The sequence below is a fragment of the Lynx canadensis genome, chromosome E3, assembly GCF_007474595.2.
Source record: "Lynx canadensis isolate LIC74 chromosome E3, mLynCan4.pri.v2, whole genome shotgun sequence".
Taxonomy (NCBI): Eukaryota; Metazoa; Chordata; class Mammalia; order Carnivora; family Felidae; genus Lynx; species Lynx canadensis.
In genome coordinates, this window is record NC_044318.1 from 6,635,903 (window position 1) to 6,649,085 (window position 13,183).

Consider the following 13,183-nt stretch of genomic DNA (forward strand, 5'->3'; position numbering starts at 1 on the left):
GAGGCTAGAAGAGATGAAGTTGTTAGTGAAGTCTTTCTCTTTTTATTATGAACAAAATCTTGTTACATTGCTTTCCCTCCATCATTTACAGAACTGCCCACAAATGGTAACTCACCACAGTAACAAAAAGATTGTTAAGCGTTCAACCCCAAATCCCTGCCAGATGTTGGCATAAACATCCCACATCCCATTCCAGGTAGCCATGCATTCTTAGCTTCCAGCAGTAAGTCATGTGGGTTTCTCATACATGTTTCTGAAAGGGAGCATTTGGAGGCTTGTCCCATCACATGGGCTGAGTGCAGGATGCAAGGGGTGGATGGACCATGACAAGCAGAATTTACTTAAGAAACAAATACAAACCCTAATTACATAAAGCAGCTGGTTTCTGTAGAGGACACCATGGTGACTTTCGGTATTCAAAGAAAAGCAGTTCTCAAAGCCTGTCCAGTCCACAATTCATTAGTATCATCACTACAGATAAACTGCCCCATAAATTGCAACATGATTTAACCGAAAAGATATGGGGTCCTCTCAGATCCTCAGCAAGAGTGACTATGGTAAGAGGGAATATTATCACCACAAAAAAGGAAGGAAGGGAGGAAGGGAGGAAAGAAGGAAGGAAAAGAAAGAAAGAAAGAAAGAAAGAAAGAAAGAAAGAAAGAAAGAAAGAAAGAAAGAAAGAAAAGAAAAGAAAGAAGAAAGAAAAAGAGAGAGATGATGAATATGTAAATTAGCTTGATCGTGTGCATATTTTACAACGTATATGTAATATCAAATCAACAAGTCGTACACCTTAAATACTTACAACTTTTAGTTGTCACTTATACCCCAGTAGAGCTAGAGGCAGGGAAGAGAAGATAAGTCAGGACCCACGAAGTCATGCTGAAATGAGAAAAATAAGTGACCAGTGAGATTCATATATTAGCTGTCTGATTTATCGTCACAAACCACCAACTTCCACTTTGGCGAATATACCTTCTTAGGATCACCACATTGTGAGGTCATCTTCACATGGTGAAGTATCACTGTCGATGCTCCCATCACATTCATGCATTCCTTCAGTTAAGTGTCCAACAAGAGCTTAGGCAGCTGCAAAGTTTCCAGTGCGAGTCACAGCAGACCCTAAATGCAAGTAGGTGCCTGGCTACGAGGCTCTGCTACACGGATAACAATCCCATCATCATGGTATTCCATTTCCTAGGACATTTGCACTCAGATGTAGGAGAAGACTGTAGGATGACATACAGGGATCTGCAAACACTATCCAAGAGCTTCGCAAAGAGGGAACAGGGCTGCTTCTGTATTGTTGACTCCCCCTAAGGACAGCAGCCCTCAGACAGGAGCTGGGGTCCACTGTGTTCACTGCAGACCAAATGGTTGCAATGCAAAACAAGTTGAGAACCACATTCTCAGGGATTCTCTGGATGTTGGACAAGCCTGGGTGTTGGATGTGGCTCTTTTTTTTTTTTTTTTCCTCAGATAGCTTAGGGAGGATGAAATTGGACCAAAAAATCCAAGACTATAGAGAGAGAAGTAGACTTTGTATCAGCTCTGCCTTTGGCTACTGAACTGCAGGCGAGTCATTTAAACTCCACACACCAGTGTTCTCAAGCAGGAACTGAGTTATAATGGGACCTACTTTCTAGGGTATTTGTGCTTATTACAGAGATAAGTACTCGACACAGTCCCAGGGGTACAAAATGCCCTAAAAATTTAATTACACAATAATCTCAATAATAAGTAGTCATCTTCTTTTTTTCTGTAGATAGTAAGCTGAATTTCCTGATAGACATACTAATTTAAGGATCAAATATTCAGATGCCATCAGAGGCTAGCCGGTAAAATAGATGAGCAGGGAAGGTCTGAAAGACTCACGTTCTTTTTTGCACTTTCATTTTCATACTGGGCAAAGCAAGATAGTTTTCTACTAGAAGAAAAAACAGGACAGGATAACAATAAAAGATTGTTAATATTTGGCCTCAAAGCCAGGCATATAATAGGGAGCAGGTATGTTTGTGGCTAACTGGGGGCTAAGCGGAGTGTCCCTGGTCACATCTAGCAAATTTGTCCGTGTGGGATTCTGAATCAAAAAAATGGTTATTTCTACTAAACTTTCAAGAAAACCAGAAATCCTGTATCTTAGTGAAATCTAAACGTTGGCAATGAATATATGTTGAAAAAAAAAAAAACACCACCACCACAGCGGGTGAACCAAACACAATGTGCAAGTAACTGTTCATTTTGGGTATCACCTCATGCACCCTTTCAACTACCAAGTCCCTGGCATCCTCAGTTGATATCTTTAGAAAGCATTGGAACAGTTCTGGAAATTCCAGTGGTGTATTTAAGGGTGCTTTCTTGAATATGTTTCTTCGATATCCAGCCCCACAAAGCCCTAAAGAAGACACATGCAGATTTTTTTTTTTTTTTTTTTTGCGCATTCAGACTTGCCTTTTAACACCTAATGCAGCCATAGTTAACAGTGTTTTTCTACAGCTGGCTGGCAGATGACCTTTGAGAAGCTAAATTTGAGGAGGGGGCTAGCTGATTTGGATGCAGCCCCTTGAGGCCCAGCCACAGAGGGGTCTCTATACACAACTCCTGTGTCTGGTCTCCGCTCCCTCACCTTCTTGCATGGGGGGTCCTGCGAGGCTGGAAGCAGTGGGCTTTGTCAGCTGTTCTCTTTTGTTATAAGCCTCATTGTTCAGTTTAATGTCCTTGATCAAAATCTCTGAATTTGCAAGGCCTGAGGATGTACAGACTGCCTGAGAACTTAAAACCAGGATCATTTTGTCCATCTTCCTGACAGTGCAGGCTCCAGTCTCCAGCAGGGTTATCCCAAGGGTCTCTCCCAGGTACTGGAAGGAGTCACAGGGACTAGGAGGCTATTTGCATGCAATTTGCATACATTTACATAAGCCGGCATGAGCTTTGTAAGTCTGAGCAGGGGTGATTCTCAAGGTCTGTATTCTTATTTCCTCTGCCTTGAAGACAGTCACCCCTAACAGGGTCCTTCTTTATTAGATGTACATCAGGAAGCAGGTCATTGGAGGTTAGAAGGAGATAGAATCCTAGCCAAAAGGGAATGAGTCTATTAGAAAAAGCTCTCTATTCCTTCAGTTCCTTTAGAGCAAAACTTAAGTAAATATTTATGGAACACCAACCATTTGCAAAACGCAATTTTAGGTGCTGGGCATTCACACTGGACAGCAGTCCTGTTCATTTACCATTAATTTTAATGAAAGAGAATGGTTATAAAAACAACTGAGAACAAGCAAAGAAAGAAAAATAAAGATGAACCCAGGTAGTGGGTGCAGAAAACAAAACTGGAAATTGAATCGGTGTATAGCTGAAGGGGGAGGAGGTGGCCTTGAGTAGACTGCCCCGGGAAGACACTAGAGACCCACATAACATCAGGTCAACTTTATCAGGAGTTGTGGAGAGTTCTCCAAGCACAGGGAGCAGTAGATATAATCTAGAATGATCTACATTGACGTAGAATGATCTTGGGTGGTTTTATAAAGATTTAAAAGTGCAGTGTCCCTTTGGTTTGGAGAGAAGGGAACCGTGCTATGAGATGGTGGCAGCGGAGAGGAATGGACATTAAGCACATGGAAACATCTTTTCAAAGTCTAACCAATAGGATCTTCTGGTGGATTGTAGGTGGGATATGAGAGTAAGGGGAGAATCAAGAAGTAATTTTTCAAGAGTTTTGTTTTGAGGAACCAAGCAGATGGAAGTGTCATTTGCTGACGTGGGGAGACTTGATGAGGAGCAGGCCGCAAGGGTGTAGGGAGGTGAGAAGTTGGGTTATCATGCCTGGGGTGTGGATCAAAAAGACCTTTGTTTTCCCTACAGTGGAAGCACAGCGGCGTTGTTTAGGAAGAAGGGCCAGTGACAGGGAGCAGGACAAAACCTGCACTAGCGCTCCCATGACATTTCATTTTGCGGCTCACAGATTCCAAGCTGGTTTCTTGTGAAGGAGACCCTATCATTTACCTCCCTCAATAAATACTTGCAGACAGGAGATGGCATGTGTCTCCTGATGAGGCAGAATGCCTTTATATATTCAATGAAATTTTTCCATGAATAGACTTGGTAAACTGGTAGGTAGTTGGTAAATAGATAGATAGTGGCATTAAGTAGCCTGCTTTGGGAAGACAATGGAGGCCTAAATAAGATCAGGTAAACTTTGTCAAGAGCTGATCAATGATGGATAGATAGATAGATAGATAGATAGATAGATAGAAACAGATAAGAGAGAAGGAGGATAGGGATAAATGATAATAGATGGATAGATGAATGGATAGATAGGTAGATCAATGGATGTACAGATAGGTAGGTCGGTATGTAGGTAGGTAGATAGATAGATGAGAGAGAAGAAAGATAAAAAATGATGATGGATGGATGGATGGATCGATCAATGGATATATAGACAGGTAGGTAAGTAGGTAAGTAGGTAGGTAGATAGATACATAGAAGGTTTCAAGGAAATGAGGAAAATAAAGGCAGATGAGAGAAACGTGATTTAAGATAGTCTTAGATACCTCTGAGAAATCTGTTTCTGTGAGAAAATGAAAGGCCATTGGCATAACTTAGAGTCTTGGAGAGTTCCATCAAAATTAATCAGTGGGTCAACATTCAGTGAATGGTGTGTCACAGGCCTGTGTGCAAAAGGGAGTATTTAAGGGACCTCATAAGGACATACACAAGAAACAAAATCTTACTTCACTAGTAACAAGAAGACCCTGTCTCCACTATCTGGAAAAGGTAGGGACATGAGCAGGGTGTAAGATGGGGAGCAAAAGGACGAAGAAAAAGAGTAATAAATTCATAACTTAATTATTCATTTAGTATGGGCCCTTATGTACTTCTTTCACAAATCTAGACTTCTGTGAAGGACTAGGGAAGGAGACCATTAAATATGTCGATATAATCCTGAAACTTTAATTTCAACCAGGTTTCTCTATTTTGGGCTTGATTCCAAGGTCTAGAAATGTAGACATTAGTTCCCATGTCCCCAGAAATTGGGTATTTTTTTTAGGAAGTAGTGGAATTTTAGTTGGTCAAACTGAAGTCGTTTTCCACATTCATAAAACACATTTTCTGAAATGTGCCAGATAATTTTTATTTTTATATCACTATAGAAATTCCTATATGACAAGATGTGGTTAATGTAAGAGAGGAAGGTGTCAGTGTGACGTTTCAGAAACCGTTGGGGCAACACATCTCAGAATTTTATGTCTCTTTCTGGTGAAAATGGGGCCAGACATTTCCATTAATAAGCCTCCCAGGTATGCAAGCATAGCACTTTGAAAAATCCTATCTTAAGACCATCCTGGGGGCTGTAAAGTTGCCAGCTTATTCAAGTTGGATGAAAGCTCTTAGAAACAGAAAATTCTTGGAAAGTTGTAGAAAGTTCTTTGGTCCATCCAGGGGCCTGTCTCTTGAGATATTGTACCTGTGTGTTCCTTAAAGGATGAGTAGATTGTGGCTACCTCTTGGCTGGTCTTACAGGTGCATCGCTTAGGTCAGATGATAGGATGTCCTACCCCTTCATCTGGGAAGAGCTTTCCATGTCAGAAATACCTTCTCTCACATCCCACCTTTCACCATTGCCTTTTCTCAGGAGCATTTGCTAAAGGACCCCGGGTGTTTTACCCTCAGCCCAAGGACACAAAGTTTTCCGTAAAAGTCAGCACACCTGACCTTCTTTATCTTTCAGGAATTCTATTTAATGGATGTTTTCATAAAGACTTAGCAGCAGGAGCAGGAAATGATTACCAAACCCTAAAACGTGGCCGTTCTTTGGAGGTTGTTCCCTAAATGATGCCCAATGGGTGTGTAATGTGCACAGCTTCTCAATTTGCAAATATTCTTGTATGTTCTTTTCTTGAGTAAAAGTTCCTAAGGGGCCAGGATTCATTTGACAGAAAATGCTCCATCCAGAACACTGGGAAAATTACAGGATTCTGTTCCTCTTATACACAGGTTGTTTGAAAGTTACCTTAGATATCATGCATTGATTAAGAATTTTTATGGTTCCTGAATGTGCTGAAATGTATTCCACACTTAATCTCTAGTGGATAAATGTCATTTTCTTTGGGATGTAAAAAGCACTTCGGAATTCTCTGGGTCATAATTAGGAATGACAATTATCAGAATATGTATCCGCAAAGAATTCTGTTTATGTGAGCTTTCAAATTTGGGGGGACTAAATGCAAAGGGGCATATGACGGATTACCTAGCAGTGATCCATGAAAGAAGACAAAAAGTTTGCAATTATTATAGTGGTTCTAGAGAATATTAGCATGGGAGAAAATTAATCACCACATCATTTTCAAAAAGTTCACCTGTAGCTGGTCAATAGTTTCCATACTATTAACTTGTATTGGCAGCCAATCAAAGAAAGGCATAAATCTGCCTTCCCAGGTATAGGTTACAAATCATTTTTATGCATCCCCCGACTATATACCCTCTGAATATAAAATAAAAAAAAAAAAAAAAAAAATATATATATATATATATATATATATATATACACACCACCCCATTTGATTTGTGTTTCGCTTGTGGTGATATGAGTTATTGAATCAAATGTGATAATCATGTTTTTGTGTATTTGTTTTAAGGCTGGAAATTGAATCCAGTTGTGGGTGCGGTCTACAGCCCCGAATTCTATGCAGGTAAAAATTTCCTCTGTGCATGACTTCTTCTTCGTCTGTTCTCGATGTGTTTTGCCTGCTACTAGAGAATAGGTTTCATGAAATAATCTGAACCAAGTAAAATCCCTCTCCTCAGAAGTTCTGAGGGACTGTTGTTTTTTTTTTTTCCTAAAGCAAAACCAAAAGTGTTTAAAACCCTTTAAAAAATGAAGGGGCATCACGTATGTGTGTTACACTGTGAGGTATGCGTGGAGCCCCTGCTCCTTATGATGTTTTCCATTGATTTTGCCTCAAAAAAGCATCGAGGCTTTGTTCAAGGGTATGTTGAACAAATGTGGAGCTGTTCTTGCCCACTTTTATTTAGTATCCCTCCATGTGTTTTTCGCCATACGTTTCCGTCTGGGGTCGCATGTTTTTTTCCCAGTGAAGCTGAGTTGGCTCACTTATTCCAATAATGTGGCAGTGAGTTGAAACTGCCAAGAGAAGGATTATTTAGAAAACGAGAAAAAAACGAAGTGGTCTTTCTTTCTCCATGCATCACATTTCCTTAGCAATTCCATATTCCTCTCTGCCCTGCCCTTCCGAGGGAAGTCTCTCCCCTTGGCCCTTCCCTGCTACCCTCCAGCTAGCGGTTGATCGGGAAATCTGTGTAGAAAACTTGGTCATCACATTTTGAGAGAGAATGACCCAGAAGAAGCAGTGGCTGAGACTGGTTCTGCTTGGCCTGTTACTTCTGCCTGTTATCGTGTTGTCCATTAACAAGGTTGCATTTGGGGTGCCTGGGTGGCTCAGTTGGTTGAGCATCCGACTTTGGCTCAGGTCATGATCTCACACTGTGAGTTCGAGGCCCGCGTCGGACTCTGTGCTGACAGCTCAGAGCCTGGAGCCTGCTTCGGATTCTGTGTCTCCCTCTCTCTCTTCTCCTCCCCTGCTCATGCTCTGTCTCTGTCTCAAAAATAAATAAAAACATTTTAAAAAATAATAAAAAAAATAAAAAACAAGGTTGCGTTTAACACCTTAGAATTTTAGTAGTTTCCACACGGGTATGGAAAAGAACCCTTTCTTTGATGGGGCCCTTGCTCTTTAATAAGGAGAAATAAATGACCCGTTGGTCTAGATCCACTCACTTAGTGACCTCTTGATGGTAAGTAAGTCCTACCCCTTGCTTGGTTTCTTCCGGGATGCCTTCTGTCATTTTTCTGATCCTGAATCAACCCTAGTGCATGACAGGGGAATATGGGATATTCGGATAGCTATCCAGCAGAGTAATCAACTTGACAAAGAAAAAAATGGTAAATCTGGGAAAACCCAAGATGATAGGTGAGTTCTGGATTTTGGACAGGCAATGTTTGTTCCTCACATGTGGTTTCTACCCCAAGCCTGGGTGAAGTCCAGCAGCTCTATGCCCTGTAAAGTAGCTGTGCTGACTCTTATTGGGGGAGCAAAAACTTAGCTGTAAGTCTTTCCATGATTGTATGGTGGAACTCATCCACTGAGAGGACATTTAGCAAAGTGGGGAATGTGAACACTGTACTCAGCCCAGGTTTGAATCCTGGCCAGCTGTGTGACTCTAGGCAAGTTACTTAACCTCTCTGTGCCTCAGTGTCTTCATCTGTTAAGCGGAAGATGATAATAGTAACAAACTCACAGGTGTTTATTAGAATTAAATGGGTTAATATGTGAAGAGTGGTGCATAGCAAGCAATACATAAACATTGGGCAAATGAAAGCAAATAAATGAACGTTCCCCTCTCTGCCATAAGGACATTATTCTCCCCAGAATAATGAGTCCAGAACAAGAAGCAAGAAGTCATCTGATGAGATAGGGTATAAATGTGTGACTTGGGATAGGGAGAAGAAGTCCATGTTTCTGGTCCCATGCAGTGTAGTTTCTGGTCATCTGACCTAAGCAACCAAAATAACACCAAACCTCTCCTTTAGAAGGGATTTCAAACCTCACTGCATATCTGTGGGTATTGAAGAGGACGTTAGGACAGAAGAATCCATTCACACTGACTTGTATATGCAAGAATAAATTAACCTGCATGACTTTTAGAAGGTTAGAACAGCCATTCAGATTAGCCCTGAGCCCCGCTGCGGAAGTTACATCATGGGAGTGGTGGCTACGAACAAGTTACAATAAAGATTAATATTTACTTGAATATTATCTGTGGTCAAGCACTGTTCCAAGCACTTTACCTTAATTAATGTATTTAAATCCTCACGGCGGTTTTCCAAGTGAGAAAACTAAAGTACATAGAGTACGAGGGCACCTGGGTGGCGTGGTTGGTTAAGTGTCTGACTCTTGATCTCAGCTCAGGTCATGATCTCACAGTTTGTGAGTTTGAGCCCCACATCCGGATCTCTGCTGGTGGTGCAAAGCCTGCTTCGGATTCTGTCTCTCCCTCTCTCTCCCCGCACCTCTCCCGCTTGTTCTCTCCCTTTCTCTCTCTCTCTAAAAATAAATAAATAAACTTAAAAAAAATAATAAAGTACGTAGACTACCTTAGCACTAAAGGGCTAAGATTTCAAGTGGGTAAGAAGCTAGCTAGACTGTAAAACCAAGAGCCTGGGTTCTTTACAACCGGGTTAATATGGCTTCTTTATTTTTTTGTGTGAATACTAGAAGTCATACTTCTTCTTGAGTGTGGCCTGTGGTGGTAGATCAGGCAACTACAGCTCTATGTCCAAACCAGTCCAGTTAAAGAAGAGGAGTGAAATAATAATGTTGGATTGTTCCAACAGCCACGGCCACCACATCCTCCACATTCAGATGAGTTAACTGGTTCTGTCAGGGGCAGTTTTAAGGAGTCCACGCACCCAAATAATTATTTCTACGAGATGCTCCAATAAACTTAAATCTAAAAAAAAGGGGGGGGGCAAGAGTAAGTGTCACTTGAGAAATCTGTATATGCATGTTAGTGTTGCTACTACCCGGGGTATCCTTAATAATCAGAAACTTTCTCTTTCTGCCTATATTATCTGTATATGGAGGTCAACAGAGTTCATGATATTCAGAAATGTGGGGAAATGTTGCTGCAAATCCAACACTCCAGAACAAGTCCTTTGAAATATTTGAAGACCCATAAACACTGAGAATCTAGCTAGCTTACGTCAAAAGTTACGGGCACCTTAATGCATAGATGCAAATGCGGATGTGGCATGTATTCATTTCCCTATGCAGGTATACTTACTAAGGTCATCCACTTGAATATCCATGGCTAAGGATTTAGGGGCCTTTGTGAATTCCCCCAACTATAAACACAGCCTGGATTTCTCTTGCAATTTCCAGCGTGCCTCAAAGCCGAAATGAAGACCTTGTCATTGATTCGCTGTGGATATTTAGCAAGCCAACCCTGTATCTGCCTGAGATAGAAAGCCAGGCTTATTAGGCACTTTTCTATATAAGATTTTGTGTTAATGACAAATATCATGATATTCCCATAGTATAATTATCGATTTTCTAAAGCTTATGCAGAATTAACAACCCAGCCTCCAATTGTCTCTCAGTACGGGGCATGAAAAGTTCACATATTTTGTAAATTAAAATCAATATTTTCAATCTCTCCTAAAGGTAATTTTCCTAATTTAGTGGACTTTTCCCTAACATTTATTTTCTCTTTAATTATAAAATGGCAGGTTATTGATTTTCGTATATAACCTCTTGACGCCCTGAGTGCATTTTTATTGCTAACGCAGGGTTGGGGTGGAGAGGGCAGAAGCACCTCTTAATGAGGATCTTTAATTACCAGCTGAACAGTATTAATTTGCTTTGATAAATTATGACGCACACTCTCCCTCACACACACATAGCAGGGGAAGCATTTAGAAAGACGTTGTGAAAGGCCTTTCATTTCGGGTGTTTTTCTGAACTCTTACCAAGTCCTACCTGGAAGAACGCTCAATCCGAAACTAGTCTTCAGAAGCAGGTATGCATAAATAGGCATATCCTATGAATCTCCTCCAAAGACAAGTGGATGTTTTCCTACAAAGCTGCAAGGCATTGATTATTTTGCTTACGTCTAATCATCCTTGGGCTCCTTGGGGCTTATTCTCAAGATAAATCATTGATAAGTCAATTTAAAAAAAATGTCCAGGTAGATCTCAAAGACTTTAGCCAGCATCTAAGACCATTCCATTTTAGACTTATAAAAAAATTGAAGGCATTAAATCAAAGTACACTACCTGCAAATTATGCGTTCCCAGTAGCATGCTTCAAGTTACTTAATATAATTAGAAATAGTGTTTCTAATCATCTCAATGAGGAGGCATCAAAAGGGGTTCCCCCTTCATTGTGAGCCATTCCGTTACTATCTAATAAAAAGATTAAAAAAAAAAAACAGTGGTGCCTTTTACGGAGAATCATGATATCTGGCCAATGAAACTGTTGATTGAAAGCACGCACCTTTAATCTTCATACATAAGTAAAACAAAGTAAAAATAAATAACAGAAGGTTATACACAGTTGTCGACACAGTACTGACAAATGGCAAATTCGTCCGTTTCTCAATTGCCGGTAAGACGGCAGAGAAGCTCACTCACACTGTATATCATATCTGCCAACTCATTTCTGTGATTAAATATTCCATCAGTGGGGCTATAAGGCGGCAAAGCTTAACAAGATTCATAAGATGCACCACTTGAACACACATAACTCACTTCCGTGGATGTGAGTTTGTACACCCCGCCTGCAAAGGAAAATTGGAATTGAGTTAAATTACTCCACGAGTCAATAGGGAAAGGAAAAGACTTACCAATGCAATGCAAACCTGAGATGCAGGTTAGGTCCCAAAGACAACAAAGTAGAGAGATACAGGGCGAATCAACTTAGAAACCTTGAAGATGGTGGTGAACTCTCTTCTGGGAATACCATTATTATTAGCAGTTTTGGGTTTTTTTGCAAGGGGGAGTAGGAAGCGATCCTTAATTGGACATTCCTCCTAAAAATAAACGTTTCTGGTTTCAAGACTGGGGGGGAAGTACTAAAAGAAGCAGGCTTGGCTGCAAAGTCACATTTTAAAGGTGGTCAGGTCTTGAAACTGGGTTATCCTGGGGTGATAGGGAGGATCAGATAAGATAATGAGTAGAAAAGAATTTTATAGACTGTAAAGTAAAATCAAAATATAGGAGATTAGTGTGATCACCGAAGTTCCCTAGATTGTTTGTGTCCACATCGGTAAAAACCTGCCCACAGACCACATGCCTTGATATCAGGCTAGATGATGGGAAAGTGAATTGGGATCTCAATATGAAGTTTAAAAATGAAGAGGTTGGATGTAGCACTCTGTGATTGCTTATCTCGAAAGGGCAGCTGTATTTGACCTTGGATTACCCGTACAAAGGTATTGGTTTTCTATGGGCTTTTGGCCACTGTGAACCATGATTCACATATAAGAATTGAGTCAAAAGAAGGTAGATGTAGGTCTCCCCCCTGGTGGCTCCCCCCATAAGGGGTCATAAAGAGGATGACCTTTAGCCGCACTTTTGGATGGACTTCTTTCCAATTCCCCTCCTGCAATTTGGGTACAATAGCATCTGAAAAAAAGTAAGACTGTCAGAACCTGTGATACCTAGGGTTCCTGACACAGGCTGCTTTCCTTTTATTGGCCACCATCCCAGACTTGGGTTGGGCTTGGAATGATGTGCCCAAATCCCGGGTACAGCATATGCGTTTGGGGTGACTACCTTAGCATCCTGAAAGAACGTGATGTGGGTCTGAAAGGTGTCTGCTACCACTCGGAGCCCCTGAAAGCAGCTAACATTCAAGCATCCCCAGTGGCTCTAACGATGCCCACATCCACCCAAAGGACCAGCCTCGACCAGACTCAGAGCAATGACCTTTGGCTCTGCAGTGTTTTGTATAATTCACACATCTGCCAGATTCAAATGCAGTGCACTTCAGTGAACTGAAACAGAAGAGTCCAGATTGAAGTCCCCAAGCAAAGGATTTTCAGCCTAGAAATGTTCCACTTCAAAGACTTTATCTCGTACATCTGTTTACCTCCGCCTCCCCTTTTGGTTGCAATTCACTTGCCTTCTCTCTTCCCCTTTCCCCATCTGTCTTATCAGATTGCACTCCATCCCTGCCCACATTTGGCCATAGTTTTTACCGGTGTCCTTCCTTCCCTGCCCCACGGAAGGAATGCAGCTCAGCTTGGATGGAATCTTTGGGGAATTTTGATCTTCAAATAGGATCAGAACTGGATTATGTGCTCAGAACTACACTTCCCCGATAAAATTAGTTCTCATTCTGTTGTACGGAAAGTCTACCAAGGAGGCCTCCCCCAAGCAGGAAGTGACAGGACTCTTAAAGGAGAAGCCCTGAGTCGGCACCATGGGAGGAAGACGAGGTTTGCCTTTCTGGCTCTGGATCGATTTCAAAGGGAGCAACCCAAAACATCAGCAACAATAAATAAGCCACTCTGGGCACTGACCCGAGCCAGGCACCATGCAAAACACCTTGCCTCTCCTTGAATCCTCATAAAAATGTTATAGCATTCTCTTCAGTATGGAAATTTT

General features: G+C 41.3%; 1 protein-coding gene across 12 annotated transcripts in view; it reads left to right on the plus strand.

Annotated features, from left to right (window-relative positions):
• RBFOX1 (RNA binding fox-1 homolog 1) overlaps positions 1-13,183 on the plus strand; it is a 1,462,962-nt gene that overhangs the window by 1,350,389 nt on the left and 99,390 nt on the right. For all 12 annotated transcript variants that reach the window (XM_032591615.1, XM_032591614.1, XM_032591620.1 and 9 more), the window contains one exon: positions 6,633-6,686. In XM_032591615.1, coding sequence (XP_032447506.1) covers positions 6,633-6,686 — 54 coding nt within the window. The remainder of the gene's footprint in view (positions 1-6,632; positions 6,687-13,183) is intronic.